Here is a 15,251-nt window from a genome sequence, read left to right as displayed (position 1 = left end):
TAGTGAGTGATTTACTACTGAGCATCAGTGATAACTTTCCTCCTTCGTCTTGTTCTTCTTGTTTTTAGCTCCTTGTGAAGGCAATACATTCTTCTGCCACAGTAACATGTGTATTAATAATACACTGGTCTGCAACGGACTCCAGAACTGTGTGTATCCTTGGGATGAAAATCATTGCAAAGGTAATGATTAGTCCTGACTAATTTAAAAACACCCTGCCTGTGGAGTAAGAGAGAAGTTTATATGCATCAACCTCTTAAAAACAGAGTATATAGTGACTTTTGTGAGCTCCATGTATGTCTTATAATCGATTTGTAAGCATGCTGTATCCAGATGTTTCCTCATTCACTGATGCACAGTGGACTGTCCTTCACACTTGAATACTCATTAAAGACATCTTCTCATTAGAGCTGCAGAGCCACAGGGCGCAGGGGGTAGGGTGGGGGGTGGGGGAACACTAGAGCTTTCAATGGAGCACATTACTATCGTGTCATACCTGGTACCCCTTCATCTGTGGCAACACCACTCATTCCAGTTTGTCTTCACTGGGCTTTGTACACATCCTCTAGAGATGAAATATATTGAAGGAGTATTTGTTGTTTCAAATGCTTCCAGCCACTTCACTTCACTTCAGTTTTGCTATGAAAATGCTTTTCTTCCTTTCCAGTGAAAATAGCTTGCAGTGCTCCTGCCTCCTTCTCAAGCCTATGCAGGAAGGTTTGTTTATGCAGACAGAAATCCTTGGCTGGATTCTGAATGTTACATATGTTAGTCAAAATTGCCATATAAATTCTTTTATTATATCCAATATTAAATAATTTGCAAAGGATGATGAGCAGACAAATAACTCTTTCATGCTTAAAGTTCAATATTACCTATTAAAATGCCTTCTGTGGATAAAAGCAGAGAAACATTGCCACAGCATCCATTAGTTTATTACAGTCAGAAAGGCAGACCCAGTATCAATTATTTTGATGGTGGTGTGTTGGTGATAATTACTTTTACATCCACTTCTGAATGCATAGGAAATTAAATACTTTCTGAATTATCTTAATACGGCCCTGTTAATGATGAGTGGTCACCATTGGCTTTGTTTGTCCAATGTAAATTTGTCCCCATGTATGTAAGAATATTTGACATGAGACAGTAATCAAGAAAATGTGAATATTTCATTACGAAAGTCCACATTTATTTTCTTCATAAGGCGAAACTATTCTTTTTATTTGTAATTCATTCTCTTGCATTAGGAGAAAATATTTTTTATTATTTCAATCATTTCTAATTTATTGAGGTTAGTTTTATGGAAAGCATTGGTGTAGTCTAAAAATTGTCCCATGTGCCCTTGAAAAGAATATGTATTTGCTATTGTTGAGTGGATTGTTCTATAGATGTCTGTTCCATCTAGTAGTTTTATAACATTGTTCAAATCTTCTGTTTCCATTATGATGTTCTGCCCTGTTTTATCCATTACTGAAAGTGCGTATTAAATTCTCCAACTCTTTTGGTTGAATTGTCTGTTTCTCCCTTCAATTTTATAAAGGTTTTGTTTCATGTATTTTTAAGTTTGGTTGTTATGTCCATATATGTTTATAATTGTTACATAGATTGACCTTTTTATCACTATAAAATGATCTAATGTGTAGTAGTATACATTTTCTCTTAAGGTTTATTTTGTCTGACCTTAGTATAACCACCTTCCTTATGATTTGCTGTCCATGCTTTTTCCCATCCTTTTACTTCCACTCTATCTGTGTCTTAGATACAGAGTAGACAGTGTATAGTTGCATCTTGCTTTTTAATCCAGTCTGGTTTAATACGGTGATTTATACAGTCGGATTTACATTTACCATTATACTATGATTTCTATATATAACGTGTATTTTTTCCTGTGTTCTTCTTTATTGTTCTATTCTGCATTAATATATTCTAATGTGACATTTTAATATTTTTAGTGGTTTTTCAATGGATTTTTTACTTACTTTCCTGCATTCATTCTTCTCCTCTTCAGATTGCATAGTTTTATACCTGTATCTTCAAGTCTGCTGATAGTTATTGCTTCTAGCTGACATGTACTTACTGTTGAGTCACTCTAGGAAATTTTAATTTTAGTGATTGCGCTGTTCAACTCTAGGCTTTCCATTTTTCTATTTCTTATAACTTATATTTATTTATTGATATTCTCTATTTAATGAGGCATTGTCCTCATCTTCTTTAACTTCTTTAATCATTGCTTGCTTTAGTTCCTTGAGCATATTGATTATAGCTGCTTTGAAATTTGTGTCTGCTAAGTCAGAAATCTCGCTCTCTCAAAGGTGTTTCTTTGCTTGTTTTTTTTTTTCTATAAATGAATTGCACTTTCCTGTTTCCTGTTTCTTTACATGCCTTACAATATTTTGTTGCAAACTGCACGTTAGATAATGTATTTTAGAAACTCTGGGTACAAATTCCCTCCTGTTGTAATTTTCTTGCTAGTTCGTGAATGTAGACCTGGCGGGACGATTTCGGTGAAGTCTCTGCCATTGCACCACGGAGGCACAGCCCTGGGCACGCGCACAATCACCCTTGGACGAACGTGGTGTTAGCAGGGCTCTCTCTGTCTCTTTCCCTGTTCTCTCTGGTTAGTTAGGTACCCCTGTTGGTATCACACCTGGTTGTTGGTCCCCATTCATCGCCAACTGCTTGCTCTACTGCTTTTGACAATGTCCAGGATCATAAATTGTTCCACAATCTGATCCGATTAAATTCAGGTGGTTGCAGGGGTAGTCTTTGAGTCCAGGCTTTGTGAGTTGTCACAATGCAGGGGTGCTCTTCTTAGCTGTTAATTTCCTGGCTTGTTTTGTTAAACCTCTCGCTCTTCTGAAGTTTGGCTTGTTGCTATTAAGTCACTAACAGCCTCTTCTTAATTGCTTACTACAAAATCTCTGTGGTCTTGGAGATTATCCTTAGGTTTGAGCTCCTCTGGATTCTGTTCCAAATAAACTAACCTTTTGGGAAAAAGCTATAGTGCTCTGCATTCTTGTGGCCTGACTGCCTTCCCAGGCAACGCTTCTGCACCGCTGCTCTGGGTGGGGACAGGACGAGCGCCCAGATTCTTCTGGGGTAAGAGACGTGCTTTAAGAACAAGGAGCTGGATGAGGGGAGCAGGACTAGTATTCTCCACCTGCAGCTCCAGGCTGAGAGGAGAAAGGGAGCCCCAGACATCTCAGCCACTCCGACCTGGAATAGAACATCTACAACATGGATGCGGGTAGTGGGGGATGTTAAGTGCTGGTAGCTTGCCCCACGTGGAGAGAGAATGTAGCTCTCTCGACTGGATGCTGCAGGCGCGGGGAGCCCTGTGTTCTTACCTGCAACCTTCCTGAGTAGAGCTTCCAGCAGGACTTTAAGTGGTTGAGCTTTTGAAATAATTTTTTTACAATTTATGGTTATTTAATTTGGGAAAGAGGCTACGTAGGCTTTCATGCCACCATTCCAAAAGTATCTGTCTTGAAGTTGAATTGAATTACCTTTCAGCGTCAGAATGCTGTTGTTACTTTGACAACAGATATATTTATGGTCCCAGTATTGGAGTTTAGAGGATTTTTTATAATAATGAGAAGAAAAGAATTTACTCATTTCTAAATGTCATGCTAAAGATATTATACAAATTTCTTTAAACATGTGTATCTTCATATATATATATATATATCCTTTAAAAGCTAAAATGCTGGGCAATGAAAGGGCTATTTTTAAGGCTATAAGATAGGGCCGTCATGAAAAGTGAGACATTTTATTTATTTTTAAATGTTTTCTGATGCTACTATAAGCCTGTAAAAATTCTATGCTCAGCCTATTTCATTTTAAAGTTCTCAGTATACATTTTGACTGTAATATTAATGCGTGGTGGGTTGTTTCTTGTTTTGATTGTTTGTGGTTTTCACTTTCTCCGACGTACAGAAAAGAGGAAAACCAGCCTTCTGGACCAGCTGACCAACACCAGTGGGACCGTAATCGGCGTGACGTCCTGCATCGTGATCATCCTGATTATCATTTCTGTCATCGTGCAGATCAAACAGCCTCGTAAAAAATACGTCCAGAGGAAATCAGACTTTGACCAGACGGTTTTCCAGGAGGTGTTTGAGCCTCCTCATTACGAGTTATGTACTCTCAGAGGGACAGGAGCTACAGCTGACTTTGCGGATGTGGCAGATGACTTTGAAAATTACCATAAACTGCGGAGGTCATCTTCCAAATGCATTCACGACCACCACTGTGGATCCCAACTGTCCAGCACTAAAGGCAGCCGCAGTAACCTCAGCACAAGAGATGCTTCTATCTTGGCGGAGATGCCCGCACAGCCCGCCAAACCCCTCATCCCGCCCATGAACAGAAGAAACATCCTTGTCATGAAACACAACTACTCGCAAGATGCTGCAGATGCCTGTGACATAGACGAAATTGAGGAGGTGCCGACCACCAGTCACAGGCTGTCCAGACACGATAAAGCCGTCCAGCGGTCAGTATCAATAGATTTTTTGATGACAACCATAACCTGAGGACTGTAATACTTCCAGAGTGTTGTCTTCTATTTTGTCTTCATATTTCAGTTTCCCCTTGATTAATGATTTAAGCCATAGTGTCTCAGTTTTTTTCTTCGTATTCCTTTTCGGTGTTATCCATATACTTCCCTCCATGTGCATGATACATATATGTGTGTGAACACACATGCACACACACACCAAAGATATTTCATTTGTTTCTAAACATATACAAATATCTATTTCTACAAAAATTATAGGTTTTAATTTATAATACAGATTTATACTGATAATTTGATTCCACATGGTCATTAATGTTGCTCCCATCAATATTTATATATTCTAAGATATGAAATGACATTTGGAAACAATTGCCTTACCAAGATGGCTCGCCCATCTTGCTGAATAATTTTAATCCAAAAATAACATATTTTGCAATATAATATATTTATTTTTGGTATGAAAATGAAAATACTTTTATTTCACACATCACATAATACTTATATTAGAAATTATATATGATAGCATGGTTTATTAATCATTTATATTTAAATATAGCAAGAATTATTAGAAACATTTGATTTGTTTTTCTTTTTAATATAAATACAGTATTATCTGTGTTATATTATTAGTCCTAAAATCAGTGAAAGTTTTGAGGAAAAAAATTAAAATAATTATTTTAAATTCCAAAATCCAGTCTGCTTATACTTTGCTTTGCATGTTTACTAGCATATAGTTTATTGTATAAATTGACATACTTTTTCCATTCATTATACACTCTCAAAACCTGAAATATTTTAGTTAATTTGATACATTTTGCATGCGATGAAAGTAACATCTATTTCCACGGTTTTATGAATTTTAGGAATGCTCTTAGTAAATATTTGTATGGATATATTTATTTTTGTGCAAATATTACTTTGTTGAATGAAATAGCCATAACATTCCAGGTTCTGCCTCATTGGGTCTCTAAGCAAACATGAATCTGAATACAACACAACTAGGGTCTAAAAAGAAAATTCAAGGTAAGCAAACGCCCTTGGTTCCTTCTCCCACTTTGTTGTATTCTGTTTTGTTTTGTTTTGTTGCAATTGTCTTGTAGTTTTTTAGAGAATGTGCTATTTATTCATTATTTCTTGAGATATGTGTTTCATGACATTTCATGATTAGAAGTACAATGAATATTTTATTCATTGCTAAGGGAGGGTTGATTCTCAGGATACATGTCTTTAAAATAAATGTTAATATTCTTACCATCAAGCATTGTACCAAAATGTTATTAAAAAGAATATCAAATTAATAAGCTAAATTTTATGTATTTTAAGGAAAAGATAATACAATTAATGAATTTTCTTCAAAGAAATACCAGAAGAAACCCAAATTTTTTGAAATAAAATAAAAAAATTAGAATATTCAGTCTCAATACAGCTGAAGTAAATATATAGAACTGGTAATTACTTTATATAATTTGGCAACATTCTACTCAAAATTCATACACTAAGTATTTGGTGGTACTTATATGGTTTATGCACTCTTATTTTTGCATGCATATGTAATTTATCTCATCAAAATTAAATGCAGCATGTTATGTCAAATTTTATAAGATAAAATTTGGATGCTTGATAATGTACAAGGTTCCATTAATACAAGTTGTCTATGTGTACATCTATTTTGTTATCAGATATCATAATGGCTTTACTTACTGCACTTGATAGTCTATATCTATACTAGCCTAATGTGTCTCCAATTAAATTTGCCTGACAGTTATCTCTTCAAAACTCTTCAAGCCTATCAACTATTTTTGAATTAGGTGAATGCATTTCCATGCTCCATATTACCTTAATAAATTGGTGTATTTGTATGCATTTTTCATTGGGAGAAAATGTTTTAACTGTGTTTTATTTTCAGAGAAGAACTATTTATACAAACATGGGGACTATGAAAAGAAAATTCTATAGCGAATTGTGAAAAGTGGACATATTTCTAAATTCATTCCACTGCCTTTATCCAAACATAAGAATTACAGACATTTGTTATTCCTTCGGCAAGACATCCCCGCTGCACAATGATATGTTCATTTCGTAATTTGGTTGCTGGCCACCAAGTGCTCCTTAGTTTTTAAATACATTTTAAGATTTACTGGAAACTTGAAGAAGAAATTAGTTCCTGATTAAGACTACCCCAACTTTATTTTTGCTGTCAGTTTCACTTTTGTTTCTATGTTGTTTTATGTCTTTGTTACATAATTGTACATTGTGTGATATGTGAAAAAAAAAACATGAATTTGGATGAACCTTGTGTTACATGTACATTGTTTTCATTATATAGACTGCTTGAGAATAGTGCGTTCCTGAGTGATTTTGAACATGCTACAGTGAAAAGTGAAAATGTGGACCATGGAAACACCAGCTAGAGGTCTATGGACTATACACACCTATTGTTATATGATGATTAAATGCAGCAAAAAGTAATGAGTAAAATTACTAGATTGCAATAAGAAAACAAATCTCATTTTTGGTCTCTCCTATATACCCCTAATTTCCTTTTTGTTTTATATCAAAAGAAAATACTGAGTTTCAGAAATAGTTTTTGAAATAAGGTATTTTACCATTCATACCCTACAATAGAAATGTTTTTGATTAAGCACTTAGCAGTATGACTGTATTGACAGTTTGAGAAAATACCCTGCATGTCAGTACTGGATATTTGAGTTGGGAAAATATCCTTTTTGTTAGACACATTGTAAAAAGCATGCATTCTCAAATACTGCTGTTACTGTTCCATTTCTTTTGGTCATATGCTTGCTACTTGTAACTTTTTATATAAAGATATATAAAATGTATAATAATTTCCTAACTTGAGTTAAGAGAAATGTTTTCTTCTATTAGAGTGATAAAAAAGCTGACTCTTATAAGTACACATTTTATATCAACTCTTTCCACCTTTCAGGGTACAGGAGATCCTTTAGTATAGAAGTTTACTTCCCCAAATATTTGACTTCTAAAAGTTTTGGGAATATGTTCTCCTTTTAGAATAGGAAGGTCTTTTTTTTAGATGCTTTAAAATCACAGGCCCTTTTATGACCTAAATTACACCATTCTCCATTATTCTTATACTCAGGCACGAATATGACACCCGGAGGATTAGTGATTATGATGTATCTCATACAAATAAAGTAAAATCCTAAAATGTATTTCATTGGTGTTGAATTCTATACACACTCTATAAAGTTTGATTTAGTGAGTGGATACTTTAAAAATATTATATGTATAATCTTTAAAAAAATGAAAAATCAGAATTACTATAAACCAGCTTACCAGCATTTTCAAAAGTACCGAATTCTACAAGCTGAAAGAATTCTGTTCTTCAACTAGCATAGCGATCTAGTCTACCACAATTCAGACCTTGCAACTCAAGCAGGCTTTACAAACCAAATACATAAATTACTGTTTTACATCTCTGTTAGGAATTTAATTTCTTATATTAAAAAACAAGTAAATGAAAAATAAAATAAAACTTTATAATGGAAAAATCAGAAAATTATCACAACTTTGAATACTCTATATTGAAAAAATGTCAACCTACACAAATAATCACTTCCAATGAATTTGATAAAGTGGGGAATTGAAAAAATGTATTGAACATGATGAACACAAATTATTTTTGAATGTCATGCTACACATTTTTTTACACATTGCTTATGACAAAATGTACCCTTTTTATTTGGCTTGACCAATTTATTTATTACCATGCTTACTTTTATGCCCTTTAATTCAGAGTTAATGCACCAAAGATTATTTTTTAAATGATTAGTCATATTTTATATTGATTTCTCTATTTAGATATCTTCATAGGACTCTTTTCACTTTGAATGATAACCTCAAAAAATATGATATACATGTCAAGACTTTTTATTTATAACAGCAATAAAGATAGGAAAATGAAGTAGGTGACCGTTTCACCATTCACTTGTCCTGTAGCCGCCCACAGAATTTCCATCCCCTTAAATTCCTCCTAAACATACATGGGATCATCTATCCCATGCTTAAAAGATAGTCACACCAGAAATGCACTAATGGAGACTTTAAAAAAAAACTACCAAACTACACTAAAATAGTAAGAATTAATAGCTCACATGTATTTAATATGCAACAGTTTCATGAGAAAAGAAAAATATTTCAAATGAAGACTAGACCTCCTCAGTGGTAATACTAGAATTATTTAACAACATGTAGGCACTGACTCGTCAGAAAAGAAGATAGTGATATTGGGGCAATGTCCTGGAGTCTTGCTGTTTTCCCAGAAGTAGATCTAGATGCTGGATCTTGGGAGTGCAGAGCTGCAGCAGAGCTGGGAGATGTTCCCTCCACAGCCCTGGAGCTGCCTGTTTAAAAAAAAGTGTTGAAATTTATCAGTATATTAAAAACTCCTTTTTAATGGCTATATCAGATCTTATCACCTGAATGCAACCTTTGGCTGACATTCAAAAGAGGATGACATATGTAGAAAAGGAATGAGATGTTTCAAGACATTTACGTTGTTATTTTAATAAATATTTATATTTTTGGATGAAGTGAATTCAAATATTAACACAAATGCTTTATTAATTCAGTGAGATGGTTTTAAATAATGTGTTGAGTTAGCCCACTGTATTAATTTGATAAAGCTATTTTTTAAATTTTATTTTTCTATGTTTGAATTCACTTTTCAAAATCTCAGTGGCGTATCATCATCACAAGCATCACCTGTGACGCCCTGAATTACGCTTTGCACTTCTGTCCTCCAAGTGCGCTTTAGTTGCCTACTTCAAAGTGTTCTGATTTGGAAATCTGATTTTTGGTACCTATTTTAATACACATGGCAATTTTATGTATCACCTTGCAAAATAGACATATGTGATGTTTGATTTGCCGTAATTAGCCTTGATTTGTTAGATAATTAAAGTGGCTATAAACATAATTCGAGATCAATATCATTGGGCTATTAATGGAGAAAAACCCACATTGTGGAGTTTCTGACTTTTCTATTTCACATTACCTTTTTCCTACTAAAAATACTCCAATGAGTCTAATTCACTCCATAAGCTATGATTCTCAGCGGTTAATAAGTTTAGGTCTTTGACATTACTTGACTATTCATGTAAGCTACTGCATCAACTTTTTCTATATTTTTCCCTTAGGAATTTAATTTGGATTTTCCTCAAGTTTTATAGCCTTTATTTTTAAAAAATCCATGAATGGGTTTTCTTTAACCTCAGACTATCATAATAAATTAGAAAATGTGATCCTGCTTCCCATTACCTTTATTAAAGTGATGACAAATAATTTATTGAGGTGTTGGCAGTGAAATAAATAATGTCATCTTATCATGAAGTTTGTATATTTTAGTGGTGAAAATGAGACGTGTCAGATTCCAACTCTGGAGGGAGGTTATATAAATAAAACCTATAAAATTCTCTGAACTCTAAACAAATGTGATTTGAAAAGTGGGTTTTGGTTTTGTCTAACTGTACTGAAGTGAGTTAGTTTCTGTGCTGTTTATCTCTGTGGACCCTTTCCTCCATGGGCTCATTTCTGTCTATCACAGTCTGGCACGAAAGATCCAGCCAAAAAATTGTGAAATAGGTGAAAAATAAAAGAAACAGATGAGTTACTTATTAGTCTCTTATCCATTTGATTAGTATTTTCCATGCTCCTCTTAAATGTTGAATAAAGTAGCAAAATAAAAATAGCCTCTTAAAATAGAGATGTTTTTATAAATAATCCTATTCAATAAATCTGATCCCCTTTGTTAATTTAGAAATATCCTGATTAATGAATTTGTTTAAATTATACTACAAATTTCTCCGAGTTATATTATTGAAATAAATCAAACAGGGCAATAAAAATAACAAATGCAGGTGACTGATGTTAGACACTCATAACAATTGATTATTTTCCTTGTATCCTCTGGTTCCATACTCCCTTATGTGTATTAAAGAGGTAAATGCTTTCTTAACATGCCTCTAGTTCCTCAGAGGTAGGAAACATAAACTCAGCCTGCTTCAGACTTTAGTCATTTTCTTGAGTTGGTTACCACAAAGTCCTTATTCCTAAGCCAGTATGATCATATAATTAAACTGCCTCTTTATATCCATAATACTTGTGCAGCCAACATGTTCTTTGTCCCGACTTTACTATCTTTCCAATCTCTGAGGCATGCTATTTTACGGTGTTTCATTTTTGAAAAGTTGATTTTTGTGCCCTCTCTTAGTAGTCACAGATACTGACACAAAATTTAAAAGTGAACAGAAAACATACTATATAAATTATTTAAAATAAAACAGTGTTTTTATATCACATTATAAAATTTGTACTGTTTATTCACTCTCCCATTAATTAAGTTCGATGTCCATATAGCTGCCCTTTTTGAGCCTTCTACAGTCTATATGCTGAGCTTCTTCCTGAGCACTTGGGGGAGGAAAATGAAGAAGGTGATCTAGTAGAGAACATAATTACGGAGTTTGGCCTTGAGCAAGTGGCAGAGCTGGTCTTCACTCTCTGCTCTGATTCCAAAGCCAATGATGTTCTCACTATACTGGTGCCTAGGTTTTAGGACTTCATGGACCACTAATATTTCAAAAAAAATTGGGGGGAAAGAGGGTGGTACTTATATAGCATCAACAATCATAACATTTTTGCAGGCATGGATGTTCAAAGAAACAACAAGTAAAAGTACTAACTACTTTTAATATCATGGTGGAAAAACAAGAAGATTTTAACACCAAAAACTAGAAAGAACCATGTAGGAAAGGAAAATTAAGAGCTGTGTAAGGAAAATTAAGCCCAAAATTATCTGCTGTGTTGATCATCTTGAAAAGCTGATTACACATCCCTGTTTAACTCCTCCATCCTCTCCTGTGGAAGATAAAACTTCTTCAACTGTCAAGAGAATACCATAGAAACGATGTTTTATAATCAAGAAGTTAGTAGCAGAAATATGCAGATAAAGATATTTTCTTAAGAGGATCAAGAGAGGCTTTGTAAATAGTTGACCCTTTAAGCAGGTCTTAAAGGATGGAGACCATTGTCAAAAGGGACAGCAAGGAGAAATTTTCACCTGGAGCAATTAGAGCAGGTGTGGTCTTAGAAGATGAGGTATTTGAGTTGGCTGGAGCATAGACAGGACAATAATAGTAAATATAGTTGGAGTTTATGTCATGATTTCTGAGTGCATGTAATATCATCCAAAGCAACATACATTTTATTTAAGGGAGAATATTTTAATGTTGGTTACCAAAGTGTGGCTTAAGTGTGGTACTTTAAGTAGAATCCTCTGAGAGGAATATGTTTGCTAAATTGAATGAGTGGCATTATGTAGAGAAAATCAAAACAGTTTAGAAACAAGACATTAAAAAGTAACTGGTGGGGTGTTAGATATCTAGGAATATTTGTCTGGATTTTCTACTTATTTTCTACTATATATTATTGTTTCAAGTTTATGATTGACTAGTGAACATACTGCGTGTCTCATGCCAAACACCATTCTCAGTGTTTCACATGTATTCTTTTCCTTGATCATCTTAGCAATTTTATGAATAATAATAAATATTTGTTGTTATTGATTGTACAGATGAGGAAACTAAAGAGAGTTTTAGTAAATTTTCTAAGATTGTACATAAAGAGTGATGAACGCAGCTTTGAAATTAAGCTAACCACGGAGTCAACCAGTGATCTTTACCATTGTGCAATGCAACCCTATTAATATTCTACATAGTCCATTTCACTGAAAAAAGTTGATATCTGTCCATATGAACCCCACAGTTTTGTGTTTCCTCATCTGTAAAAATATGTATTATAGCACCTTCTCTCCACCTTACAGAGTGTGAAGATCAAAATGACTATACATTGGAAGATATTTTTTATACCCTATAATGCATTATACTAAATAAATCATTTTTCCTAAATCATGTGTAAACTTCATTTTGTAATCAACACGGAACAAATGTATCATCCATAAAGGGCAGTAGTGAAGAAAAACTCCCGGCTTCTCTTGTCCTCAGTAAAATCCATGACTTTCAGAACCCACTGATCCTTACTTCATCTGAATGATGTTTCCTCCAGTGTTTATTCTATTGCATCACCTTATTGAAGTGCTATTCATCATCCATGAACAACACTGAATGCTGGAGCTCCTAAGTAACCCCAAAAGCCCTCATCATCAAGTATGCACAGAAATAGCAACACTTGAAGGCAAATCCTGTTTTTCAATCACAGATAATTGTTTGGCATAAATTCACATAATAGCATGTGAATAAGCAAGCAAACAGACATTTGTGTAGGTAAGTGCAGTTTCATAACTAAAATTATCATATAAAATGTGGTATACTGCAGTGAAAATAGATTTTCGAAAGGTCAAATTCAAATTCTAGTTTCATTTCATTGTATTTATGTGCTCTTTAGAAAGTTCTTTGAATCCTCTGAGTTTCACCTCTTTATCTGTAAAATGGATAAAACTATACCTAAGGAAGAAAGTGTCTGTGAGAATTGGAGACGATATGCATAAAAACGCTGCATGAGATCAGTGATGCCACAGCGAGGGCCGTAGTATTTACACTGGTGTTTTACCAGTTTGCACTACAGAATGGAGGAAAAAAATGTCCCTTGTGTATTGTACTTTTTATGTGTCTGTGAACCAGGCATTCCTGGGACAAACAAATGTTCCATCTCTGTGATGCTGATAGCTTTCAGCAAATCTGGAAAAGACCTCACCTTTAAAAGACACAGAACAGCCAATATCACTTTCCAAAGGATTATTAAGACAGAGGACCAGCTGGCAGAAACATAAGGTTTAGTAAGGTGGGAAGAGACAAGGATCAGATACTGTCTGTTAGCTCTCAATATGCCACCCTACAAATGGGGATAATCTACCAGAAGAGACACCAACACAGATATGCTATTAATAATGTGGATATGAGAACTGCTAATTTCTAGAATATATGTTTGAAGGCAGACATCAGGACTGACCAATCTGGTTATCCTTCAAAATAACTAAGGGCATTATACATAAATGGTAGTCAATATGTGCTGTGAAGTGAACAAATGAGTGAAAAAACTACATATACATAATTAAGTTTCTTTGTCACAGGAGCTCCATCCTAACACACCTGCATTATATTTATTAGTGATACTACTTTGTATATGAATTTAACCTTTATCTAAATTGATCTATTTTTCCATTTGTAGCCCTCTCATTGGTGGTATATACATCCACATTTTTCTTGGCTGAGAGAGAACGCAATGGCAAGGAAGAAATACAAATATTATCCAAGGCATAATATCCATTTGTAAACAATTGTCATTTCAGAGAAGTTCAATACTTCTATATGTGTTAATAATAGAAATAGTGTCCACAGTTGTAATAATTTCAGATGCCTTTTTAAACTCTTTTCTATTACCCACACTTATATTTAAGGTATATTTTTGCTTATATGGTTTGCCATAAGTGAGGAAAATTGATGGCATTTTCTGGAGCTTATTTAGCCAAAATTTAAATATAAAGTTAGAAGAAAATTTTTGAAATGCCACAGAAAATTTTATAATTTTAGTTGGTATTCACATCTGGAATAATTTGGTTTTCATTTCCTTTTGTAAGTAAATACATTTAAAGTCCCCATACAAAGACAGACACATATATTTTCAGTCTTTCTTATGGATCTATTTTTAGATGACTGCATCTGAAAAGTAAAGTATTAAATCAGTAACAATTAACTTAGAGAAACAGAGAAGGGATCCATTTAAAAAATTAATTGTTATTCTCTTATTATATTAAACTATAACCACAGAATATGAATTTTGTAAAATATGACCATCTAAAATTATGTCCTAATTTATTTTCATTTTTGTAGTATTTTTCAGTTATATAACAATAACTTTTTTAGCTCTCAAACAGAATGTGGTTACTGTTCATCTAGTTGGAGAAAAATAGAGCCATTATTATTGTTCTAATTATGTGTCATCATAATATATAATTGTTAAAAATCAAATTCAACGAGGCGCAGTGGCTCACGACTGTAATCCCAGCACTTTGGGAGGCAAAGGCAGGAGGATCTCATGAGCCCAGGAGTCCGAGGCTTCAGTGAGCTATGATCGCACCACTGCACTACAGCCTGGGAGACAGAGCCAGATCCCGTCTCTTAAAAAAAATCAAATTCATAATACGAATTGAATGACAGAGGGTGTACAAAAATTATGTTTTATTTATTAATTTAAATACTGAAAAGAAGCTTTACACTTATAGTTTTTTCCCTTCTTATCAGCATTGCTACCCTATGCATTTAATAATGGTACAGTAATACTATTCAGCCATGAAGAAGGATGAATCATGGCCTTTTGCAACAATTTGGGTGGAACTGGAGACCATTATCCTAAGTAAAGTATCTAAAGAATGAAAAAGTAAACACCACATGTGCTCACTATCAAACTGGAACTAACTGATGAGCACACGTGTGCACAGAGGGAAATAAAACTCAGTGGAAATCAAGCAGTGGGGAGAGGGGCCAAGGGGATGAGTGAAAACCTATCAAACTGGTAAAATGCACACTATCTGGGTGATAGGCACACTTACAACCCTGACTCAAGCATAACAAAATTGATATATGTAACCAGAAACATTTGTACCCCTGAAATACTTTGAAATAAAAAAATAAGTGTACAGTTATATTTCCTTAAAATATCTGCAATTTCATATGTTACA

The 15,251-nt window shown here is 34.0% G+C and overlaps 1 protein-coding gene across 2 annotated transcripts in view; it reads left to right on the top strand.

Annotated features, from left to right (window-relative positions):
- NETO1 (neuropilin and tolloid like 1) overlaps positions 1-12,583 on the top strand; it is a 100,979-nt gene extending 88,396 nt beyond the window's left edge. The window contains exons 8-11 of one of the 2 annotated variants that reach the window (XM_045527339.1): positions 69-182; positions 3,937-4,495; positions 5,468-5,542; positions 12,129-12,583. In XM_045527339.1, the coding sequence (XP_045383295.1) occupies positions 69-182; positions 3,937-4,495; positions 5,468-5,528 (734 nt within the window). In that variant the 3' untranslated portion in view covers positions 5,529-5,542; positions 12,129-12,583. Of the gene's footprint in view, positions 1-68; positions 183-3,936; positions 4,496-5,467; positions 5,543-6,425; positions 7,044-12,128 lie in introns of those variants that run through there. The other variant, XM_045527338.1, reaches the window with a different exon arrangement.
- Positions 12,584-15,251: the final 2,668 nt, after the last annotated feature.

Source organism: Lemur catta, chromosome 16 (assembly GCF_020740605.2).
Source record: "Lemur catta isolate mLemCat1 chromosome 16, mLemCat1.pri, whole genome shotgun sequence".
Taxonomy (NCBI): Eukaryota; Metazoa; Chordata; class Mammalia; order Primates; family Lemuridae; genus Lemur; species Lemur catta.
This window is presented reverse-complemented; position numbering and strand designations above follow the sequence as displayed.